This window comes from Cyprinodon tularosa, unplaced genomic scaffold (assembly GCF_016077235.1).
Source record: "Cyprinodon tularosa strain WSP-4 unplaced genomic scaffold, ASM1607723v1 ctg684, whole genome shotgun sequence".
In the NCBI taxonomy this organism is placed as follows: domain Eukaryota; kingdom Metazoa; phylum Chordata; class Actinopteri; order Cyprinodontiformes; family Cyprinodontidae; genus Cyprinodon; species Cyprinodon tularosa.
The window spans coordinates 167,000-192,926 of NW_024039434.1; the positions used below are offsets into that span (position 1 = coordinate 167,000).

The following is a 25,927-nucleotide window of genomic DNA, read 5'->3' on the forward strand; positions in this document are numbered from 1 at the left end:
CACTGGGCACAATGCGGTCAGACAAGAACCGTTCTCCAAATATCAGCCAAACCCAGACTCGTCCATCAGATTTCCAGATGAATTGCTGCCATTCATCCATTGAGAACACGTCAGCCCTACTCTAGAGTCCAGCGGTGGTGTGCTTAACACCACTGCATCAGATGCTTGCATGTCACTTGGTGACATACGGATTGGAGGCAGCTGCATCACCATGGAAACTCATTCCATGGAGAGCTCTGTTCTTTAGCTAATCTGAAGGCCAAGTAAAGTTTGGAGGTATGTAGAGATTAACTCTGCAGAAAGTTGGTAACATCTTCACACGATGCCCTTCATGTGCTTCAGCTCCCTTGGTTTACATGGCCTACCACCTCATGGCTGAGTTGCTGTTGCCCCCAATCATTTCCGTGTTTGGATGATACACTGACAGTTGATAGCGAGGAAATTTCACAACTGGATTTGTAGCCCAGGTGGCATCCAATCACAGTTGATCACTGGATTTTACTGAGCTCCTTCGGGCGACCTAACCTTGTCTGCAAGCTGGATTGTCACAAGATCTTGAGTTTTCAGTCTGGCAACAAATTCATCCAGCGAATTAGCCAATGAGATGCCAGCGTGTTTTTTGGGGGCGGGACATGTAGGAATGACGACAGTCAGAAGGACCTTGCTGGGGCATTGCAAACATGGCTAAACTGGAGGACTCACCTGGAATTGACTCGGTTTTAGCTAAAATAGCGACAATTTCTCATTTAAAAAAAGAGGCAAAGAGAAGCACTTTGTGCATATGTAGATGGGAAAGATGTCTGTGCTTTTCTTCCAACAGCATTAGGAAAAAGTTAGATTTATCAGCTTATTCCGCTAGTTCTAAAACTCAAGAAGCTGCAGATGAAACCTATTGGGATCATGGTGTCTCTGTTGGTGGCGGTCAAAGTTACTCAGTCTGAAATGTCACCATTCGCTGCTACCATTGGCTGAAAGCCTATTGTGTAAGGTGGGTACTAGCTGGCACGTCACCACGTTGGCAGCCATCCGCCATTGATAACGTAGAACTCAACTCAGTTCTACACATATCAGTCTGGCTACTATCAGGTTAAGGGCGACCATTCTTTCATAAATGTTTGTAACAGTCTGCATGCCTAGGAGCTGGACTTTACACACCTGTGGCCCAGGGGCGTAGCTAGATGGGGGGCCAGGGGTGGCCATGGCCACCCTTAGCCAATCATTGGCCACCCCTACCATTTCTTTCCCCCTAATAATCAAGTTGAATATTCAAAACATTTAAATTTTTCATATATTACTTACTCTTTTTTCATTTATTCATAATTACTTGATAACAAAAACAAAGTTGTTAATAATGCACATTAATATACTAACATTAAAGATGGTAAGTACAGAATTCCTGCTCTTTTCAGAACTGGATTTTGTGTTTTATGGGGTAACGAGAAAATGATGTGTCGCTGCATTCATCTAGGAGTCTTTAGTAAAATCGTAGATAAATAACTATTTTAATTAAAATGTATTAAATAATCAATTTATGTAGATATTAGTACTTGTAAATATCAATTTTATGCAGAATGATTATTGATAAAAGTTGGTAATTAATGACAATGGAATGGTTCACCCCAGAACTGAAACCTGAAAGAATTTCATCCACTTTACCTTTTATCTAAAAGGATGGATGTTTAAATATATGCGTGTATTTATTAGCAAAGGCTGTAGGAAAGTAAATTTTGTCTTTATTTAGAAAATATGGATGTTTTGCTCGTTAATTTTCCTGTTGGAACAGTGTAGATTGACCCTGAGGTTCTGGTGCCGATCCACTTTCGGCCACCCCTCAGTGTACATTGGTTATTGCCCGGCCACCCTTATAAAAATTTTCTGGCTACGCCTCTGCTGTGGCCATGGGAGTTATTGGAGGAGCTGTTTGCAATAATTTGGATGGGTGAGCAAATACTTTTGGGAATAAAATAATGCAACATGCCATATAATGAATGCAATTATGTATAAATGAAATCATTGAATCTGTGTGTGTGTGATGCAACAGTGTTTATGATCCAGCGGATGTCAGTATAGAGCAACAGAGTAACACGGTGTTCAGAGTGTTCAGCAGCACAGGATCCAGCTAATATTTCCTCTGTTTATTTGTGGCGTTAGCGAGAGACGATAGGTTACCATCATGAAGACGCAGGTGACGGTCATGAAGATGTTGGCGATGGCGACCACCGTCTGGTCGGCCGAGATGGCCATGGCCATGGAGGTGGCCGTGTACGAGACCAGAGCCACGGTGAACATGAAGGTGAAGAAAGCCCCCACTGTGGGCTTCAGACCTGCACAGAGAACGCACCAACAATCCACCACTGGCATCAGAAGGGAGAATGTTTAAAAATGTTTGAACGACGGCAACATTCTACCTACCAACCATGAAGTAGGCGACGCAGGTGAAGAGGATGCCAGGGAGGGTCCTCAGAGTTATGATGTCAGACAGGATCTTACACAGGAAATAGACAGAGAGTCTGTAGTAGCCGCTAATATACTCATGGCTGCATGGAAAGAGACGGAAGCTTTCATCAGTAAATCTCCTCCAATCAGAGGCTCTTATTTGGCTGTTTACATATTATGGATACTACTATAATCAACTACATTTCAATCAGTTTCAATATTGATAATTTCTCTAGATAAAAAGGCAGCCAGTGATCTTCCTCATTGGAACGCAACTAAACTAACTGACAATTTAAATAAAAAAAGTCAAACATTCTCTAGGATCTAAAAGATGCGGCTTAGTAAATCAGACTCACATGAAAAGTTTCCTCTCGGTGATGAAGAGCTCAGCAGCGGACAGCGAGCTGAAGCACTGATTCACCACGATGAAGAAGAGAGCGCCGGTCCTGAAAACATAACCTCACAGTGAGCGGGCTCAGAGCAGATAGAAAACACACGAGACGTTCAGCTCCTGGACCACATTAAACCTGTGAAAAACATCCATCTCCCAGAACTAATAAACGTTAGATCCATGCAGTGTAACAGAGGGAAAAATGACCCCTTTTATCAGCATGAATGTGTGTGGAAAATAAACATTTATGCCTTATAAAGTTGCTGCTTTTAGATCCCTGAAGTTTGGCAGTTTCCCATCTTAAGACAATCATTATTTATTCAGAAGTTTTCGATCAAACTTAAAAATATAGTGGAGGATTTTCACAAATTTTTAAAAAGACTCAACCTCTCCACTTTAAAAAAAGAATGCACATGCATAACCCTGTACCCACTCCCCAGAGGGAACCCCTATTAAACGCGTGTGAGAGCATGCAGAGCCCATTTCTCCTCGTGCACGCTCTGTTTAAAAGTTTGCATCAATCCTACAAGCTTACTTTTCAAAAGAAAATATGCTGTTTTTCCAACATGTCAGACTTTAAAAACGGTGAGTGAAAATGGAAAATGCGTAATGACGGCCTTATGTAAATATAAAACATGTGACATTTCAGACATTTCAGACTGAGTAAGTTTGGCAGCCACCAACAGAGAAACGATGATCCCAATAGGTTTCATCTGCAGCTTCTTGAGTTTTATAACTAGCGGAATAAACTGATAAATCTAACTTTTTCCTAATGCTGTTGGAAGAAAAGCACAGACATCTTTCCCATCTACATATGCACAAAGTGCTTCTCGTTGCTCCTTTTTTAAATGAGAAATTGTCACTATTTTAGGTAAAACCGAGTCAATTGCAGGTGAGTCCTCCAGTTTAGCCATGTTTGCAATATAAAACAAAAAATTTCTTCACTATACCTTTAAACATATAGGCAACAAATAAATAAGATACAGAAAATAAGCATTAAAACCATAAATCCTGCTCTAAGGGTAAAGTACCTGTTCTGGATCCCGCTCTGATCCAACTGGACATCAAAGAACAGCGCTCCAACAACCAGAGCGAGGAAGAGCGTTACAGCTAACTGCAAAAAGGAAGACAAATAATATATCTGAATAAAGAACAATTTAAATTCACGATTACTTTGTTGCAGAGAGTAACTTAAAAGTAGAAGAGGTTTAGGGCCACTGAAAAAAAAAAGTTAACTGCTTTTTAAATTTTATTTCAGTTTAACATGGGAAAAAAGTCAGAATTCTGACTTTTTTCTCAGAATTCTGACTTTGATCTCCGAATTCTGACTTTTTTCTCAGAATTCTGACTTTAATCTCAGAATTCTGACTTTTTTCTCAGAATTCTGAGAAATAAGTCAGAATTCTGACTTTAATCTCAGAATTCTGACTTTAATTTCAGAATGCTGACTGAATTCTGACAATAAAAAAAGTCAGAATTCTGAGTTTAAAGTCAGAATTCTGACTTATTTCTCAGAATTCTGAGAAAAAAGTCAGAATTCTGAGATTAAAGTCAGAATTCTGACTTTTTTTTCAATACTAAATTGAAATATAATTTAAAATCAGTAAACTTTTTTTTTTTCAGTGGCCCTAATCCTCTTCCGTATTAAGAATGAAACTGGACTTAAAAATGTAAAAAAAAAAAAAGAAAAGTGAAAATTCCGGGGTTTAATATGCAGTACTCCTTTTGTCCAGTAGATGCTGCTGAAGAACCATTCCTATAAGCTCCTTTTAAACAAAACATGATATGTTTTTCTTACCTGGGCGAAGGAGGTCTGAGGGTTCAGCACTAGGTTGCGGTACGTTCTCTTGAGAACCCATCTGAACTGGGTGAAGAAGTTGGTGTTGTAGGTGATGGTTCTGAAGCGAGAACCCTTTCTCACTGGTTTTCCCTGAAGTATCCTCTCTAGAAGACATAAGGGGTGAAAACCTCAGATAGAAACATTTCTCTGAAGACTGCAGACTAAATCCAGTCCATCAATGAGATTTATCAGGCCCTCAGGAGCCATAAAACAAAAGTCTCTCATATTAGAAAGTAGAGGTCTAGGTTCTTTAACTCTTTATGGACGGATGAAGTTAGTTAAAGCAGCTTCATAGCAGTTCCAGTCTAAATGCAGCCAACATGGTTTATATGTGGAGCAAATGTTGGTTTATATGTCTGCCTATGGTACTAAGGAAACCATAAAATGTGCTTATATGTAATTTAGTTGTTAAAAGTGTAAATTAAACATGATCCATGTGATGCACTAAGGGACTGCAGTGAATTTAGCTGATAGAAATCAGTAAAACGTCTCAATGTCTGAGTTAGGTTGCACTATAAAAATAAAAAAACATACAGATTTATTGATGTGTTTTACAAATAATATAAAAGAACGGAAATCTGACCAAAATTCCTGAAGTTATTGCGGATTTCTTGTTTGAAGCTTTTAAGCTTCACTAAGCAATTAAGCAAAAGACATTAGTGAAGTTAGTAATATGCACAACTAAACAGTGACTGTAGAATATATCTGTTAAATGTTTTGTTTCTATTGTGTAAAATTCTAGTGAATGCTAATTTAAAATTAGGAAAAGAATAATGATGAATTAATAATTGATCATATAATGTCAAATGATGATGACAGACTGATTTTTCAATATTAAACTTAATTTGAAACGACTGCCAAAAACAAATCTCTAAGCCCTACCTGTTATTTCAACAAATTAGTGCTGCAACTAATGATTATTTTGCAAATTGATTAATCTGTTGATTATTTTTTCAATTTATCAATTAACAATTGGATAGCCAAAGGTTCCTTAAAGAAAACAAAATGAAACCAGGTGAAACTAAAACCTTTCCACTTAAAGAGTTCGAGATAAAGCTTACTGACAGACAAAAACTTTTTTTTTTCATCTTAAATGCTAAATGTTAATTTAGGTTTTTAAATTTTGATAAAATTCTTGCTCTAAGTGGGTCACTCTGTCAGCTAAAGACAGGTTTTATAGTGTCTTTATTCCAGTTAACGATTAATGGATTACTAAATTAGTTGAAATTTATTTCCATAATTCAATTAATTGTTTCAGCCCTACAAAAAATGTTTTAGCAGCTAATAAGAAAATGCAGCAAAGAAGCAGGAATTCTGCTAAACCTGAAACACTTTAATAATGAAAACCTAATAACTGTAAAAACGTGTTTCTTCTAACATTTCTAACTTTCTAACATTGTTTATTTTCCAATACAGTTTTCTCATTACAAAGAAAGGCCTACTATCTCCTTGAACTGTAGCAGGATGATTTTCAGCAAAATTTAAACCATTTGAAACACTATGATGGTAAAAAGCTGAAGCCTGTTCAAAAACGTACCTTTAGACTAAATAGTAGATTTTGTCTGAGAAAAACAACAATAATAGTTAACGTTGGGATATTGAAAGTTGTGTTGTTCCCTAGGTGCCTGGTGTTGCTAATTAGCTACATACCTAAATCTATCCTAAATATTGCAGCTAATGTTAAAAGGAGGGCTGCAACTAACGATTATTTTGCAAGTCGATTATGTTTTCGATTAATCAATTAATAATCAGATAGCCAAAGGTTCATTAGAGAAGAGTTTTTACTAAATTAAACCATGTGAAACAAAAACTTTCCCACTTGTGGAGTTCTGGATGGAGAATATTGACAGGCAAAAAATTTTATTATTATTATCTTAAATGCAAAATGTTTATATATATGTATATATACATATATATATATATATTTTTTTACTAATTTAATATAATTACTGCTCTGTCGGTTGGTCTGGGGTCGGCCTATCATCTAAAGGCTTGTTTTACAGTCTTTATACTCCAGTTAACGATTAATTGATTAATAAACTAGTTGACATAAATTAATTGATTAATCACGATTAATCTGATAATTATTTCTAGTTAAATCAAATAATTCCTATGAAATCTAACATGTAATCTACAAAAATAATAACATTGTTTGTAAATCTGGGTAGACATTCAGCCTGTAAGCAGTTGTATAAAAAAAAAGAAAAAATGGCCAAATAAATGGGAGCAAACTTTTATACCAGAGAAGTTGATTAAATGATGAAATAGAGTAATCTAAAGTAAAGTAATTAAAACATTTGATGATACCAAAGTGGCCAGATATAAAAACGGCTTTAACAGTCCCGTGTTGGACCGTGTCCTCTGTCTGTGTCCAACTAATATGGTCTCCAGGAAATGATTCATTGGAGATGATGTTAAAAATAAAATGAATTCATAAAGATGGAAGTGTTTATAGGTTTATACCTACCCAGCTCATCTTTGGTTTGTTTGTAGTGCTCGCAGTTTCTATACTCCTCCACCAGTTTGTCCTCGATTCCTTTTCTCGTCTTGGACACCGACTCATCGTCCTGCTGGGAATCGCCATCTAGAGAAAGAACATTTATTAAAGATGGCTACGTCTTAAATTTGCTCACTGCAAAAATTTGAATCTCATTAAGTAATTTTTTTCTTAAAATAAGTGTGTATTTTCTTGAATTAAGGAGGTAAAAGAGACACTTTGCCAATAGAACAAGACAAGTAATACTTAAAATACGAAAAAAGCAATTATGTTGTCTTATTTCAAGTGCATATTATCTAATTATCTTATTTTAAGGGTAAAAATACTCATTCCATTGGCAAGTCATCTTATTTACCTGTTCAAATTAAGGGTTAAATTGACTTAATTTAAGACATTTTTACTCATTTTTAGATTGTTTTTGCAGTGCTGAATGGGACTGAGCTCATTAGTTCTCTGGAACAAAATCAAATTAACAACCAGTGGTGGGGGGTGGAGTTTTCTGCAGGTGGGGGGGGGGGGGCTATAAATTCAAAATAAGACGTATACCAAAAACCAATCAAAGCTATCACTAACCTGTATATTTATATGAATGCCAACAACAAAAAACATTATAAAAACACTTTATACAAACAAAAACATTATTTCATGTACAGGTTTACTTTTTCCGTAAAAGTTTTAAAAATATCCACTGGACTTGGTTTCCAAGATTTGAAGACATTTCGCCACCTCTCCAGGAAGCTTTCTCAATTCAAATGTCCGTAACGTCTTCAAATCTTGGAAACCAAGTCCACTGGATATTTTTTGAACTTTTACGGAATGACTATGACCTGGATGACTTTGTACATAATTTTTATTTTTTATTTTTTATTTATCCTTTATTTAACCAGGTAATACCCATTGAGATTAAAAATCTCTTTTGCAAGGGAGACCTGGCCAAGATAGGCATCAAAATTACATCACATCATTACATATGTATAAAAGACACACACATAAAAGCCAAATATGCACTTACAATAAAATTTCAATTAAAACATTGACATGTGAGGGAGTCTAACTCAAAACATCTAATTCTCAACTTAAAAGTATTCAAAGGAACCAATTTACTAAGTTTCATGTTATTTTGCAGCAAATTCCATGTAAAGGGAGCAGAGTAAGCAAAGGCCTTTTTACCCAGCTCAGTACTGACACGTGGGACAGAAAACAAGACAACAGCCTGAGAACGGAGAGAGTAATGACCAGTACTTTTTTTCATAAGAAGTGAACATAAATAAGATGGAAGCGCACCAAGAATAGCCTTATATATAAATATATACCAATGACAAAGCCTCCGTGTAGCCAAGGCAGACCACCCTACACGAGAATACAGCTCACAGTGATGGGTGCGAGCTTTACAATTAGTAATAAATCTCAATGATGCGTGATAGGCTGCGTCTATCATCTGCAGGCATTGAGCAGATGAATGCATATATAATATATCACCATAGTCCAGCACAGTTAAAAAAGTGGATGCCACCAACCGTTTTTTTTACATTAAAAGAAAAGCACAGCTTATTTCGAAAGTAAAAACCCAATTTTAGTCTCAACTTTCTCACTAGACAGTGAACATGAGGCTTAAATGATAGGTTGTCATCAATGACAATACCAAGATACTTATAAGTTGAAACTATCTGTATTTCACGACCATCAAGAGTAACCACTGAAGGAACATTCAGTGACCTGTTCCGAAGGTCTGTGAAAAGCATACATTTAGTTTTTTCTGCATTGAGCACAAGTTTCAACTGTAGCAAAGTATTTTGGACCACATTAAAAGCATTCTGTAAGTGTGCAATGGCTTGTTTAAGAGAAGGTGCACAGCAGTAAATAACTGTATCATCTGCATAAAAATGAAAATTTGCATCAGACACATGCCGATTAAGATCATTTATATAAATAGTAAATAAAAGAGGGCCTAATACAGAGCCTTGTGGAACCCCTTTAAAGATTGGTAAAATACCAGATTGAACACCATCATGCTTAATGCACTGAGTTCTGTCACTAAGATAGTTTGAAAACCAAGAGACAGTTTTCTTTGAAAACCCTGATTTAAGAAGCCTAATCTTTAGAACATCATGATCAACCGTGTCAAACGCTTTTGACAAATCAATAAAAAGTGATGCACAGTGCTGCTTCTTGTCACGAGCAACAGAGATATCATTTATCACCTTCATTGCAGCTGTGATGGTACTATGTTTTTTTCTAAAACCTGACTGAACTGGGGATAAAATGTCCTGGGCGTGCAAGAAGTCTTTCATCTGATCACTCACCAGGGATTCAAGCATTTTGGCCAAAACAGACAAATTAGAAATTGGTCTATAATTATTTAAATTTGACGGGTCACCCCCTTTCAGTAATGGACAAACAAATGCAGATTTCCAGATTTTAGGAATAGTGTTGCTCTTTAAAGTAAGGTTAAAAAGGTACGTTAGAGGCTGTGCTACACAATCAGCAGCTATTTTTAAGAAATAGGGTTCTATAAGATCAGGTCCTGGGGGTTTTTCAGGAACCAGTCCTTTTAGGGCTTTTTGAACGTCAGCCACTGAAAATGGAACGAGATTAAAAACACCCGTAGTGACTGGCACATCTCCACAGGGTGTCACAGCATAAGGACAAACAGTGTCAAACAAAGAACCTGACTGAATAAAATGCTCATTAAAATGATTCAGTATCTCTAGCTTGTCATAAACTACTACAGACTCTTTCATAATAGAAGAAGGAACATTGATACTATCTTTGTTAGAAGAAAGTAATTTTATAGCCTTCCAGAATTTTCTGGGGTCATTTAAGTTATTAGTAGTGACTGACATAAAAAATCAGATTTTGCTTTCTTAATAGAAGAAGAACATTTGTTTCTTAGCCGTCTAAAAGCAAGCCAATCAGACGAAGAGCCCGTTTTTCTTGCTTTGGCCCAAGCTAAATTGCGGTCATGAAGAATATCTCCAAGCTCAGAGGAAAACCAGGGATTATCCCGCCCCTTAACTCTAAATCTCTTTAGTGGGGCGTGTTTATTTATTACTTGCAGAAAACTATCCCGGAAAAAGATCCAGGCTGACTCCACATCGGGAATCAGCTCCATTCTACTCCAATCACAATTAAACAAATCATGGCAAAAGCCCTGTTCATTAAAATTTTTAAGATTTCTCTTACATATTACACGAGGTTTACCTTTAGGCAACTTAGTATTCCTTACAGCAGTGATAACGCAGTGGTCACTTAGGTCATTGCAAAAAACACCAACAGCAGAAAATTTGTGCGGGACATTAGTCAAAATTAAATCAATTAATGTGGATTTCTCATGGCACTTAAGATTTAAACGAGTGGGAGAGTTGATTAATTGTGTAAAATTGACAGAATCACAAAATGACTTAAATTCATCTGAGCAAGGTTTTAGCCAGTCCCAGTTTAGGTCACCTGCTAAAATAATTTCAGAGTAGTCCAATCTGGATAAGAGTTGAATAAGTGTCTGCAATGCAGTACTGAGGGCAGAAGGAGGCCTATAACACCCGACAACAGTAACATAAAGGCCCTTGGCCAACTCCACCCTCACTGCCAAAAATTCCAGCTGCTTACCAACTGATTCTGAATGGACTAACTTCATATTAAATTTAGATTTAGCATAAATAGCAACCCCACCACCCTTCCTTAATCTGTCAGTACGAAACACATTATAACCATTTAATCCGATGTCCGAATCAGTAATTGATTTTGTCAGCCAGGTTTCAGACAGCACAACAATATCTGCATCTGTTAAATTCACCCAAATTCTAAGCAGATCCATTTTGGGTAACAAACTGCGAACATTTAGGTGAATTACACTCAAACCAGACATGGATTTCACATCAGATGGCAATGAAATACACTGCAACTCAGGACCTGGATTTGGCTGAACGTTGCCAGACAAAAGCAGCAATAAGAATATTAACCATCTCTGTTTACCATCAGTATACAACAGATCTGTAGAGTTTTTAAAATGAAAGTCCCAGAAATGTCTGTCATCAAATGCAAAATAGTCATTTAAAATCAAGAGATTTTGAAGCTGATGAATATCTCTGGGTAGAAACCAGGCTAAATTTAAGTCCTTTGCCAACTCTTTCGGCATTTGAGGGGAATGCACAAAGGCTGAACAGTTGAATCCATAGGCTACATCCAAAGAGCCATAAATGTTGTAAGATGTACTCACCGAGTGTAAATCACTTGATCTTAGATTTTGCACAAACAATGAGCAAAGCAACATTAAAAGAAAAGCCATGTTAGCAGAGGATGTTTGCAAAACCCGAATGAGCTGACAGGGCCTCAGGATCCACGCAGAGCCTGGAGTTGTTAGCTGGGCTGCCAGGGTCCGGAGAAGCCAGCAGAACCCCAAGATCCAAGTGAAATCTGGAAGGGCCAGCAAGGCCACAGGATCCAAACAGCACCCAGAGACAGTAACTGGCCTGCTAGGGCCTGAAGCCTAGAGATGGTAGCAGGGTTAGAGCTGAGCCAGAGAAGGAGGTTGGTAGCTAGGCTGTTTGGGCCTGGAGCCTAGAGATGGTAGCAGGGCCTCACGATCCAAGTAGAGCCAGAAGATGGAAGCTGGGTTGCCAGGTCCTATAGAGGCTCGGAGGGCCTCAATATCCAAGCAGAGCCAGGAGGTGATAGCTGGGCTATTTAGAGCCTGGAGTCTCAAAATGGTAGCTGGACTGCTAGGGCTAACAGGAAGAGCCTGGAGATGGAGCTTTTCTGCAACAACGTAGTCCATAATCTAAAAAATTCTCCTTATCTAAAAGCCAAAGAACTCAAGCATAGAATCTGCCAAAACATTTCTCCATATATGAGTATAAAAGCAAGCAAAATGAGTATAAATGAGAATAGGTATACGCGACAAACACACATCAAACCATTCATGCCGCCATCTTGGATTATAAATGTTGCCCTTCTGAGGCTTTGTGAAGGCAAATCTGTGTTTTGCATGGTCCAATATTGTGTCACAAACATAATTTCATAAGGGAGAAGCTATTAGTCAGCATAATATTTTTTTTAACACATAAAATACTATTTATTTTCTGAGAATGTGTTTATTTAAGAGCAACAAATTAACAAACATCTTGGAAAAGTGCACTATATTATATTATGTGAATCCCAGATCGTTCATTCTTCTTTGCCTTTTCTAAAAAGTGCTTTAAATCAGTCTGTCTTTATCCATGCTCAGATCTGTCCAACCCTGACATTTGAAAAAGGCAGACTACAGTGTTAGCCTCGCTAAATGCAGTTAGCCAAGCCTTCTTGCTAAATCAGGTCCTGGAAAAAGACACTTCTTGCTCCATTTTTCTCTGTCTCCAGTCTCTCAATCTCCAACTCCTGCGACTCGACTTTTCAATCACCCGCCAAACATCTGAGCTGGTGAGCAATTACACTTCCTGTCAGCTCAGGGCCAATCAGAGCTCTCCTTTACCTTTGTATTGCAGAGGAGCTACTGGGCACATTTTAACGAGAGTCAATGAGCAAAGTTTTTTGTGCCACAGGGCGGAAATGCGTCACTAATCCGACGAAAAACTGAATGACGATTTACTAGTCATTAAAGATAAAATATTTATCTTGCACATCTAAGAAATACATATTAATATATTTCAAAATATTCTAAATGGATTTAAAATATTGTTAAATGTTATATATATAAAATATTTATGTCTTAATCAGGGTCACTGGGTGGGGGGACGGCGCCCTCTATTGGCCAGCCGCCACTGTCAACAACCATCCACCATCTTTTCCCCTTTTATCAGTCATTCCTGTTCTGAGAGAAAACATTTTGAGAAAAGTTGCTCTGCTCTGTCTCCAATTCTACTTGAGAAAAAAAAAATAAAAATCAAAGATCTAAGACATAATATCAAGCAAGCCACCTACCTCCTCCCTCCAGGCTGTTGAGGGCGACGGCGGTGGAGTCTCCGTTGATGACGTCCAGGAAGAAGTCGGCGGGGTTGTTGTGAGCCTCACATCTGTATCCTGGAAGACAAAACCCCCAAACGGATCTAAGAACCCCCCTTGCTGCATTGAATCAGACTCCATTTTTGCTCCACTTTCTTACCAATGTCAGAGAAATAATCCAGCGCTCTGGGTGCCGGGCCGTGGTAAACCTGCATGTTTACATTTCACCATAAAACAGAGTTGTTTTATTCCACATCTGGGCTGCCTGATGTGTTTGAGTAGCTTTAAAAAGCAGCAGCAGTAGCTGACCTGTTTGCCGTTGACCAGCAGGGTGAGGCTGTCAAACAGGCGGTAGATGCTGTATCTGGGCTGATGGATGGACAGGATGATGGTGCGGCCGTGGTTCGCCATCCTATAATAGTAATACAGTCATAATAACAGGTAAAGTTTAATGTTAATACTTTAAAGCCGTTGATTTCCCTCAAAATGAGTCATTTAGACATTTTGACTTGAGTTCAGGTAAAGAAAGCTTTAGAGCTGCAAATGCCTCATGATCTTTAAACAAGCTACTATTGTTACTACACTGGAATCCGCTTATAGTGCTCACGGTGGTCCAGAGCCAATTTGAACACGATTACTATATCCGAATTTACCGTTATTTCACTTATTTTTTATGCAGAATATCGTCTAAATGCCATTTGTAAGGTTTTTCAAAGAGAAAAATGAAATGAAACGGGTAGCTTCCACATTTACTGTATTTTATTATAGTACCATGCAACTTTAATTACAGTATACTGTCCTGTTTAACCTCTATCTTAAGGTTTGAAAGTAAAAAATACATTATCTGTAGTAAAATAAGGATGGATAAATTAACTCAATATGTTATTTGTCGAAAAATCTACAAAAAAGTGTATAGTCTGCAAATGAATGACAGGAAAACTAGATCTAAACAAATATCAAGTTTATGCTTACTTGGCCGTGGAATTGCAACCCTGAATTTGTTTTTACTTATTAATTTTAAAAATCATAACAGGGTTCTCACAAGGATTAAGAGTGTATTGGTGCAAATGTGAAACCCTTTTTTTTAATCTTCTTTACCTAGAAAGCAGGTGGTCCACCTATTCATAGATCAAAATCATGTCTGTGTGCAAATAATGAGGCAAATGTGTTTAAAAACATGGATTTCACACCTGAACATTCATTAAATTTCAGCGTACCAGCCTAATTAGAAAGGAATTTTCACAGCTTTAAGTGTAGCCAGCCGCTGCACTGAAATGTGCTGGACAGAACCCTGAGGGAAGGAGCACTGATGTCAGATAAAGGGGCCGATCATAAAACATAATAATTTCTGCCTAATTTCAGCGCAGCGATGACGACTTTCAGTGTTAAGCTGAAATGTGCTGATGAGAACCCTGCATGAGTTTTTTATTTATTAGTTTCAGTTAATGTGAGGGAGAACTTTCATGGGAGGTCCAAAAAGCCATTTGTAGCTCTGGGGTCAAAGGTTGCAGAATAACAAACAAAACTTAGAACTCCTCTTGTCCTGTAGGGGTCATCTTTTTCTGTTCTTTTAATGAAGAAATCTGTCCTAAACTTTGGAGGAAAGGTTTCCTCTTAGATAAGTTGCCCAATGATCAACTTTGAATACATGGAAGAGGATCAATGGTTGGATGGATTCTAGTTAAATGGGCTCCTGTAAATAAGACAATATCTCTAGAACAATAAAATGAATAAAGTCCTTCAGTCTTTCATAAAGATATTTCACCCTAATTGTATTACATAAAAAAATTCCAATTTACTATTTTTAGATCATTTTAACACAAAGCCATTGAATGATTACATGATGCATATTTGTTATTTTTATAAAGCTTATAAGTGTAAAATACCGAAGTGTCAGGTTACACTGGAAAAACGATATAGAAATCTGTTCAAATGTCTTTAATTAAGTGTATTTAGCCTTAATTTGAGTAGATAAATGAGGTAGTTTGCCAATGGAATGAGTATTTTTACTCTTAAAATGAGATAATTAGATAACATGCACTTGAAATAAGACAATAAAATTGTGTTTTCTTATTTTAAATCTACATTGTCTTGATCGATTGGCAAAATCCTCTTTTAGCTTCTTAATTCAAGAACAAATGCTCTTATTTTAAGAAATAATGATTTATCTAAATTTTGATTTTTCCAGTGTATGTATTTAGAATTCATGAAGTATAATAATTCAAAATTAATACAAATTATTAGCCTGATGAACCAGACTAAATGTGAGATTAAATGTGTAATTTAGTCTGGAACCAATGAATGAGACATTGGAAAATTGTTGATGAGAAAAACCTGTTGTTTTTCAAACCATGTCTGTGCCTATTGGCCAACGCTCTGACCAATGAGAGTCAACGAAAATCCCAAGTCTAATCCTTCCAAAACTGATTCCAAAGCTGAGTCAAACGATAACTGTTCATTAGTTGTTGCCATCTTCCTTGTTGTGCTTTCTCCAGCTCCGCACAGCTTTGTCGTCACGCCCTAAAAACCCGCCCGCTTTGCATCTAGAAATTCAAAACAAATCTCTGCGTTGTGATTGGCCAACCAGTTCTAGGGCCTGGAGCATTGATCGAGGCTAGACCCACTAGCAGGCAAAAATGATTTTGGCCGCTGGAGGGTGGGGCTAGTTCACTAGGCTACGTAATTAGGGCATTTATTCCAAAAACATACAGTTTATTGTTTGAACTGTATAATAATTAGACGAACCGTGATGTAATAAAAATAAATGACAATTTATGAAATAAAATGACCAACATCTTTAAATTTGGGTGAATTATTTTTTATAGCGTAGATGCTTAGATGTAAATGGTCAACATGATAAAACTCCATCATGTCCTTTGATCGAGTTCAAACACGGTACATGAGTAATAACAGCAAAACTATGACCTGTAATTTGCTCCCTTCTTGCTTAAAATTAAGACAATTTTTCTTTGATTTAAAATTTTTTTTAAGTTAAAGTGAAAAACGTTTATTTCTGAGCCAGAAGCCATTCCTCTGACCCTGACCGGTTGGGGTTTTTCTGTAGTTAGTGTGAACGAGACGCCCTTCACCTCTTTAGCAGCAGCAGCACAGAGTTAGCCGTGCTGGCGTCCAGGCCTGTGGTGGGTTCATCCAGGAAGAGGACGGACGGGTCGATGATCAGCTCCATGCCGATGTTCGTCCTCTTCCTCTCTCCTCCAGAGATTCCTCGGATCAGCTGAGTTCCCACCTGAGACACAGCAACACTTTACAGCTCTAAGGTGTTCTACCTTTGTCTCACTGCTTTTAATTTGCTTTAAAAGCCAACATGTTTACTGTTACTGTGGTCTACATTGCAAAAAAGGAAAATCTATACAAGTGTAATAAATTTGAATTAAGCATTTTGGTCTTATTACACTTGTTTTTCAATGTATTTTCGTAGTAAGACTAAATATTGTTAAGATTATTTGACTTGTTTTAAGAAAATTTAATTTTTTCATCCTAACTAGATAATAAAACTAATTCTGAGCAGCTTTTCTCTTAAAATAGCACACATTGCGGACTGAGTCGCGTTAACATTTAGACTGTAAGTACATTTTTACTTGTTTCAAGACAATAAGACAATCCATATGAACCTGTTTTAAGAACTGACCCCATCTCATTAAGATATTCCAGCTAAATGAGATTGTCATTCATGATTTAGCTTTGAGATTCTGAACCTTAGCATGGGACCATTCACCGTTTACAATACATCATAACAACTCTACATCATACATATGCTTATTATTATAGAAGCTCTGCCTTAACGGGGAACGCCGATTTTTTTACATTGGTTCACTTAATTCTGTGACATTTCTGCTAAAATATTAATAAAAAAAACGTTTAGAAGTTTTTGTCAAGTGTATTTTTCCCATACATTCACTACACCTAAATAATGAAATGAATTCTAGCTAAGACAAAACAGACTAGTTTTAAGCCTTTAAATGAACTGGTATCAAGTACATTTGCCTTGTTTTTAAGCCTGTTGTATTCTTGTTTTAAGCAATAATTGCTTAGAGGACATTTAATTCTAAGCAATAATGACTAATAAATGAGAATAAATTGCTTAAAATAAAAGACAAAAATCTTAACAAGTAAAAGAAAAAATAGATTTTTCTACTTGATTTAAGTTTTTTTTTATGCTTACTAATCGGATATTATGTTCTTGTTTTAAGAAATCTTACCATGTCTCATTTGCTTGCTGCACTGGCAGATTATTTTGCTCAAAATAAGCAATTATTCACTTAAAACACTATATTTTTTTCTTATTTTTTAGAAGGCATTTTTTGTTGTGTACTTGGTGCTATGAATGTTCACTGCAAAAACGATCTAGAAATAAGTAAAAATTTCTTAAATTCACCTTTAATTTGAGTAGGTAAATGAGATATTTTGCCAATGGAAAGAGTAATTTTACTCTTAAAATAAGATAATTAGATAATATGCACTTGAAATAAGACATGAAATTGTGTTTTCTTATTTTAAGTGTAAATTGTCTTGTTCCATTGGCAAAATGTGTCTTTTACCTCCTCAATTCAAGAACAAATGCACTTATTTTAAGAAAAAATTACTTATCTTGATTCAGATTTTTTGCAGTGTATTAACATTATAACTTCCTGGTTGGAGTTTTGTTCTCCTCACCCTGGAGTTGGCCACTCGTCCCAGTCCCAGCTCCTGGATCAGCTTTTCCACCCTCTGCTCCTTCTCCTTCTGGGAGATGGAGGACGGGAGACGCAGCGCGGCTGAGAAGGTGAAGTTCTCTCTGACCGTCAGCGTTCCCATCACCAGGTCGTCCTGCAGACAGGAAGCCACTGCTTACAAAAACTCAATGAGGTGCGGCTAGATGCGCCGTTATTTCCATCATTTCTGTTCACATTGAATCAAACTTCCTCTGCTGGGACTCTGGGTTTCTGAAAGAGTTTATCTGATGCTGCTGAAGCAGGTCGGCTGCAGCAGCAGCTCTTATTGTTGCAGGCGGTCTCTTCCTTCCCTTCCAGCAAACATCCCTGGAAAGAAGAAAATAACATTCTGTGTGGGCTTCTTGCCTGCTTTCACCTACCTGCACCACATAACCAGAAAGACACTTGAAGTTGGGAGGCTGAGGAGCTCCATCGATCAGGACTTCTCCTGACAGACCGGCGGGATCTTTTCTGGCTGCCAGAACATCCAGGAATCTGATGGAGAAACAGTTGGAGAAAATAAATATAGGTTTGAATCTGCAAGCTTAGGAAAAAAACACTTAAAAATGTGCATAAATGTATAGAAAATATATCAAAATATGAACTGGTTTGTTTTATATCCATCTTTTAATTAGGATAAAGGACCCAACATGTGGAAATATGGAAACAGGAAGTGGGAGATACGTGCTTTCTTATACAGTTAATGAGAACTAAATCATGTTTTGTTTATGTAGAACCAAATAATCCAATGATTAGACAAACATTTTATTTTTTTAAGTCATAAAGAGTGAACCTCTTAAGGTTCTGCATGGAAAAACGCTTGAGTTTGTTTTATTTTGTTTATTTTAAAAATCAGGGGAATGTAAAGAACTTACGATGACTTTCCGCTTCCTGTTGCTCCCATGATGGCGTTCAGACCCGGCTTCATGAGCCCGCTGTGGAGGAGAATAAAGAAACGCTCGTAAAACAGAACCCTGCTGCTAATTAGAGGAACTCTGGGCGCTTTGATCCAACTCTGCAACACTTTTCACACAAGACACTGCATGAAAAGTGGGATTTTCGTCAATATACGGCACTGTAGATTGTCGTGGAACTTCAGGTTAGCGGCAGTTTACGGCAATTTGCAGGCTTCGTCGAAAACTCCCGTAAATTGTCAGAAATTGACGTGGAATTTCTTAGGCAGTGTTCCCCCCATGCCTCCCCCCCATGGAATTCTAGGGGAGGCTTTAACATGTAAATGAACATGCTGTGAGCTATACAAATGCAAACCAGGGTTGCAGGGGGGGTTTTACCCCAAGTGACATCTTTCTGAGGAAGAAAATCTCTGATACAAAGAGATCAGGCTTAGTATAGCCTCTCACATTTTAGCTTGAATTGATTTATTTAATTAAAGTATAGAGACCAAAACAGATCTTTAGCTGACAGAGCAATACATTTAGAGCAGTAATTATTTTTTTTTAAATTTGCATTTAAGATAAAAAATAAAATATTGTCTGTCAATATGCTCAATTCACAATTACTTAAGTGGAAAAGTTTCAAGAAATGAGTCTGAGATGATTCACTTTATAACATGGCGCATTATCCTGTTGGAAGTAGCCATCAGAAGATTGGTACACTGTGGTCATACGGTCTGGCCAGGTCAAGATCCGCAATTGCAATTGCACCAAACAGGAAAAAGAACATCGACAAATTCCGGTTCGTCAAATTAAAATATAGCAGCAACAGATTGGTGACTAGAAATTATAGCAAAATTCTTATAAATATCTAAAAAAAAAAAAAAAAAAAAAAAAACTAACACCGTTTATTTAAATGATTGGATCCAAACTATTGGTTATTCACCAACCAGGAAGCAGATTTCTCATCTCCATTAAAATATTTATTTTATACCGAGGGACTTAAAGTTTAATCAAATCCAGTTAAAAGAAAATTCTTATTACAGGAATGAAAAGAGATGCTAAGTTGTAGAGAACAAGTTCATAAAAAAAAAAAAAAGCAGTTTTAAATTATCCTTATCTCTGTTACAAAAATCTACAAAAATATATATATATATATTTGGGCAGAAACTGAACATATGCTGGATGATGGTGGGATTTTTTTAATATGTCATATTAAATTAAGCGCTCACAGGGTTCATACAGGAATGAGTGACTCTAATTTAATGCTATTTTAATGTTATTAGAAATGATTTTAATGCCATCAACAAGAACCATGTACACAAGTTATTAGTGTACATGAAATATGAAGGAGCTGTAAGCACAGTTCCATGACTCCTGTATGTATGTAAACACACACACACACACACACACACACACACACACATATATACGTATATATATTCTCTAGCTTTTTCTCCGCCTCGAGCTTCCTTTCCGAACATACGGCTTTATAAACAGTTCCACGCAAATTAATAGCGATATAATATCTGACGAAATTGTTTTTAGAAGCATTTTTATTAAAGAATCATAAATGCAACGATAAACATATTTAATTAATTTTAGTGCCAATTAAGGCCTTGATTAAAAAAAGAATTATGAATTGTAATTATTTTTAATGATCCGCGGAAACCCTGGTTCATCTGGCGCATGCCCTCTACGATCTCCAAGGAACTCAGAGAGGAGGGGACGGAGCCACAGCGGCGGCTGTAGGCTTTGCTTTGTGCAGGCGGTCTGGAGCGCAGCGGGGCGGAGCGGAGCGGAGCGCAGACGGAGTATGTGGGATTTCGGGGTAAAACTCCTCTTGGACGCGATGGCGACTCTGCATCGAACAAGACGAACTCAAAGAAGAGATGCTAGCGGTAAATATATGTTCGATTACTGCCTGCTAAGCTAAAAGCGGCCTAGCCTGAGCTATGGCTAATAGCAGCCTAGCTATTAGCCTATCTAGCCTAGCCTTGCAAGAACAAGCTTTATTAAAGTGCATTTTTTGTGATTTACAGGAAGCAGTACGCCGTCTTAACAACTCGGAGACTAATTGCAGGCGCTATGAACCGGAGCAAGGGTAAGATTTAAAGAATATGCTTTCATTCTGCGGTAAAAGGTAATGGATACCGATCATAGCTTTACATTTTGTTTTCACAGACCTCCTTTTTGCTCGGAGCCATCTCGGCAAGTCCAGATTTGCACGATGATGATAAAGACGACATTGTGTGTAAGTGACTTGTTTTAATGTTTTCTCCTTCCTTGTTACTGTGACTTGCGTTTGATTTTTTATTTATACCACTCTCATTTAATTGTTTTCCAGCTGCCTGTAAGACGTATTTTCAGACGGTACGCAGGAGCTTCAGATATACGCTGCCAGCCAACACGCTGCGTGAGGAGGCTATCTGCTCGGAGTCGTGCCAGAAGAAAGAGGGTAAGACTTTATTTGGTGACTATTTTTCAGGTGCATTGATAGATGTGTTGTGTCCATACGCAGTGCGCTGATTCATTGTTTTTTTTTCAGCTGCTGAAAGCGAGGCAGAGTGTGCTAGCAGATGAGGAAGTGGAACTCTGGAAGTCCGCCGTCGTCAGCGGTGTCTCTGGATGGATTGTACGGTCGCCACCATTTCGTAGGCCGGATCTCACTGAACTCTGTGTTAAGCTGCAGTCCCGGTTAGAAGCGATGCCGAAGTACAGGGCCACGCACAGTAGGCGTCTGCACATCGGACCTGCCTCGGAGGGAATGCTGCCAGTTACCTCCAACCCCGAGGAAGCAAACGGACCGTTCACGGACTTTTAATTTTTAGAAACGCATGTGTTTGGGTACGCGTTGTATATAGTTGTGTGTGTTTTAATAAAGCTCTTTCTTTGCATAAACAGCTTCCTGGCAAATCTTCATTTCCTGTATAAATTCATTCATGTCCTTGATGGTAGCATAATAATTGTGTAGTAGTGTAGGATAACATAAATACACACCATATGAATGAATAAATATATGAATGAATAAATAAATATATATATATATATGAATAAATATATATATGTAAATATATATATATGCCAACCAATCACGAGCGACTTCACTTGTTTAAAAAGAAGTGGTTCCGTCCAATACTCAGTAAGAAAATTAAAGCCTGGCGTGGCCACGTGTGGTTTTGCTGCCAATCACGAGCGATTTCATTTGTTTGAGAATAGTGGTTTCAGCCAATACTGAGTAGGTTATTCAAGCCAGACCTGGCCAGCAGCGCGGGTTTGCTGCATTCATATGCTAATTAGGGCCATTAGTACAGCTGATCGCTCTCCACATATGTCACGGTACGTTTCCGACAATTTGTGGCACGACAAACGCGGACAAGCACGGGTTGCAAATTGTCGGAAACTGACGAAAATCAGGCAGATCTGCGGGAGTTTACGGGGGTTTACGGGGACGAAAATCTCACTTTTCATGCAGTGAAAGGGTTTACAGGGTGAAACAGTAAAGCATCACAAAGTTGTTTTGATTTATTTTTGTTTCTTGTCCCTTTCCTCCAGTGGTTTATGTATGTTTTTTTGTTATTATTATTTACATTGTCCTGTCTGGCGATGTGGCAATAACGATAATTATCTTGATGCAAAAAAAGATACCAACAGATTTTGCTAATTTTTTTATTGCCATATTGTTCAGCTTGATTTATGCATATAAATAGCTTTATTATAATTATGCAGGGAGTAATACATTTATGGACACTGCAATGTAAGTAGAGAAGGAAAGGAAAAACAGGAAAAAGGAGAAAAGATGAAAGAAAGAGGAGATAAAAGGGGAGATGGATGGATGGATGTTTTTTGTTTTATTAACCCCCCTATTATATAAAAAAAGTTCCTCTAATTGCATTTTTTTTTAAGTAAATGATTCCGTTGAAATTATGTTAAATAAGGATGGGGGGTGGGGTGGGGGGTGGATAAAGAGGTAAAACTTTCCTGTCCTAATCCCACCACACCCTAACGTGACTTCCGCTGAAGTAATTTTGGGAAGGGGCGAAAATACTGGTTAGCCTATGTTGGTGATAGACGGGCCAAATAAACCAATCAGATCAACGAAGCATATGACGCACTAACAACGAGGAAAACACAACCACAAGCCAGGCTAACTCTTGCCGAAACCAGTTGGGAGAAGAGCAAAAACATCTTTTCCTCTGAGAAAAGCCTCCAGAGCAGTGTTTTGCTCTTCTTTCAGTGAACAAATACTCTGTAATTCCGATAAAACTTGCTGGATAGCCACGCTAACGCTAGTTTCATCAGCTGAAGCCGCCATGTTCTTTAGACTGAAATGTCGCGCTTCTCGTTGCGTCACACCTCAACCCGCCTCAAAGCCAACACTGATTGGACGTTCGTTTGGTGAACGGCTCCAAATTTTCTTTAACGGAGAGTCTCCAGACTGATTAGCGAGTGAAACCTTGAAAGCTCGCGAGATCAGGATGGTCTCACGAGGCTAACCACACCCATGTCTACCACGATCATTCCAGACAAGAAAACAAGATTTTTATTAAACAAATCACCATTTTTTAAATAAAAAAGATGTAGCTACATGTTGCAATCATACTGAGTCCTGCTACCCGCGCATCAGTCTGCATGTTTGAACATTTTTACAAGGTTTTTTCTAATGCTGTATAAAGGTTATTCAGAAGATAACTTCAGGGGGAAGAACATGCAGTAAAATAAGTAAATGGATATAAATCTGCCGTCTGTGATGATTATAAAACCAGAATTATGGGAGTTAAATACCTAAAACCTTCTTCTGCATAAACTAGTTTGTGTAAAGTTTTATTATGATTTAATCTTAGTTTAACCGGACAGAATATAATGAGACAGAAAAAAATATATAAATGAGAAGGACTGTTGGACCATCAGCTCACGTTCCCTATAAAAACCTGCTGCTCTTTGACCAAACAGCAGCAGTTATAACATTAGTACAGTTGAGATGAAACATTAAATACATTTATAGGGTTTAAACAAAGTAAATGAGGATGATTAAATCATAAGGATCTCAAAGCAGAACATCTGCATTCTTTGGTAACGATGCCTTAGAAAGCAGAAAGTACCGTCAGACAGCAATAAAGTAATAGTACATCAGCCGTCAGTTTATAAGGGTGGAGCCTCACCTGAAGCGCAGACCTGACCCACCTTCACCTCTGTCAATGATTAGACTCTAACTATAAAATATAAAAGACAACAGCTGAACGACTCGGAACCTTACGTGAGAAAACGACGCCCTCTGACCGAGTACAGTTTTCATCGTATTCACGCAATGACTGCGGTGATTTTCCTAACAGACGGGTCTCATGAACAGAACATCTTAAAATCCATCTGGAGATTTGTTCAGATCTCAATAAAGATAAGAGTTTTATGGTTGCATGTCATCCTGAACGATTATCAGACGGTTTACAGCAGACTGTAGGACAAAGTGGACCTTCAGGGGGGATTTAACTTAGAGGTAAACATAAAAAAGCAGAGTTTATATCATATATGGTTTAGTCCATGCTGGTTTGATCATATAAATGAGAGTATATTTAATCGTTGTATTTATGCTTATTGTGCATAATAGTTCTATCATTTCTTTTCCTTTTTCTAAGGTAATTGTCTGATTAGAATGTATTTAATTTGCATTTGTTTTATATTAAATCATCAAGTACATAATAAATATGCTTTTATTTTGAAGTCTAAGAAGGTATCGTTTGAGCTCTCACGGAAGAAACAATCAATCAGTTATGGAGGATTCTTGCTAGGTCAATGCTAACAACGTTTACATTTATGGAAATATAATCTTTAAGATTTTTTGGGTAATTCCCTTTTTCCTTGCAGCATGCAGCCAATGAGGTATTTTAGTTATTTACGTTGTAACTAATACTTCATATGCTCTGCAAGTTATTATTTGTAGCATTAATGTTTATGCTTGTGAACATTATTTAGTTTTAATGGTGGATTTGGAGCAACTTCAAATAAACCAGTAACAGAATAGCACATGAGTCTGCTTCTGCTTGGAGGGAATTACAAATTACGTTTTCCAGACAATTTGATGAGTTCATACACTGAAAAAAAATTGAACGGTTTTTTTCTTAAAATAAGTGCATTTCTTCTTGGATTGGGGAGGTAAAAGAGACATTTTGCCAATGGAAAAAGACAATTTACATTTAAAAAATAAATGCTGTGTCCTATTTCAAGTGCATTTCATCTAAATATCTTATTTTAATAGTCAAAATACTAATTCCATTGGTAAATTATCTAATTTACCTACTCAAATTATGGGCAAATACACTTAATTTAAGACCTTCTTGACTTATATATAGATCGTTTTTGCAGTGTATTTATTTGATCTGCAGGTAGTCACAGGCTTCATTACAGCTCTGAGATATTCTACCAAACATGGGGACAGCCTTCATAGGAACAGAGGTGAAAATGTACTCCCTTATTGTACTTCAAAAGATGTAAAGTATATGATCTACATTCAACTTAAAAAAAAAAATTAGATATACATTTTTTAGCCTTAAAACATAAAAAAATCAATAAATAATCGAAGGAATTTATTTCAGATGATTTCCACCACAAAACGCATCCAAAAATATATACATATTCACAAAAATATAAGCCAAATTGATACTTATCCTTTTTATAGTTAAGCAAAAATAGAAATATTACAACAAATAACATTCCCAGTTGAATAAAGTAAAATTTATATATATATCTATATATCTATATCTCTCTATATATTTATATATATATCTATATATCTATATCTCTCTATATATATATCTATATATCTATATCTATATATATATCTATATCTATATCTATATATATATATATATATATCTATATATCTATATCTATATATATATATATATATATATATATATATATATAGATATATATCTATATATATATATATATATATATATATATATATATATATATATATATATATATATATATATATATATAGATATATATATATATATATATATATCTATATATATAGACATATATACACACATACAATGTCTGAAAAGGATTGTAAAGAAGTAAAATGTATTAAGAACACCTCCTCTCCCTCTGATTGGCCATAATTTTTATTTATAACTTTCTGTTTCCTGTTTAATTTCTAAGCTACTGATTCGAAATGCCCAGTAAATATGAATATAGGCCTAAAATATTAATATAGGC

General features: G+C 36.8%; 1 protein-coding gene across 2 annotated transcripts in view; it reads right to left on the reverse strand.

Annotated features, from left to right (window-relative positions):
- abcg2a (ATP-binding cassette, sub-family G (WHITE), member 2a) overlaps positions 1-25,927 on the reverse strand; it is a 43,259-nt gene that overhangs the window by 3,737 nt on the left and 13,595 nt on the right. For both annotated transcript variants that reach the window (XM_038267791.1, XM_038267790.1), the window contains exons 4-16: positions 18,689-18,748; positions 18,194-18,308; positions 17,776-17,928; positions 16,191-16,348; positions 13,411-13,513; positions 13,262-13,310; positions 13,081-13,179; positions 7,135-7,251; positions 4,626-4,771; positions 3,859-3,941; positions 2,793-2,882; positions 2,413-2,537; positions 2,170-2,324 (exon numbers count right to left, since the gene is read on the reverse strand). In XM_038267791.1, coding sequence (XP_038123719.1) covers positions 2,170-2,324; positions 2,413-2,537; positions 2,793-2,882; positions 3,859-3,941; positions 4,626-4,771; positions 7,135-7,251; positions 13,081-13,179; positions 13,262-13,310; positions 13,411-13,513; positions 16,191-16,348; positions 17,776-17,928; positions 18,194-18,308; positions 18,689-18,748 — 1,453 coding nt within the window. The remainder of the gene's footprint in view (positions 1-2,169; positions 2,325-2,412; positions 2,538-2,792; positions 2,883-3,858; positions 3,942-4,625; positions 4,772-7,134; positions 7,252-13,080; positions 13,180-13,261; positions 13,311-13,410; positions 13,514-16,190; positions 16,349-17,775; positions 17,929-18,193; positions 18,309-18,688; positions 18,749-25,927) is intronic.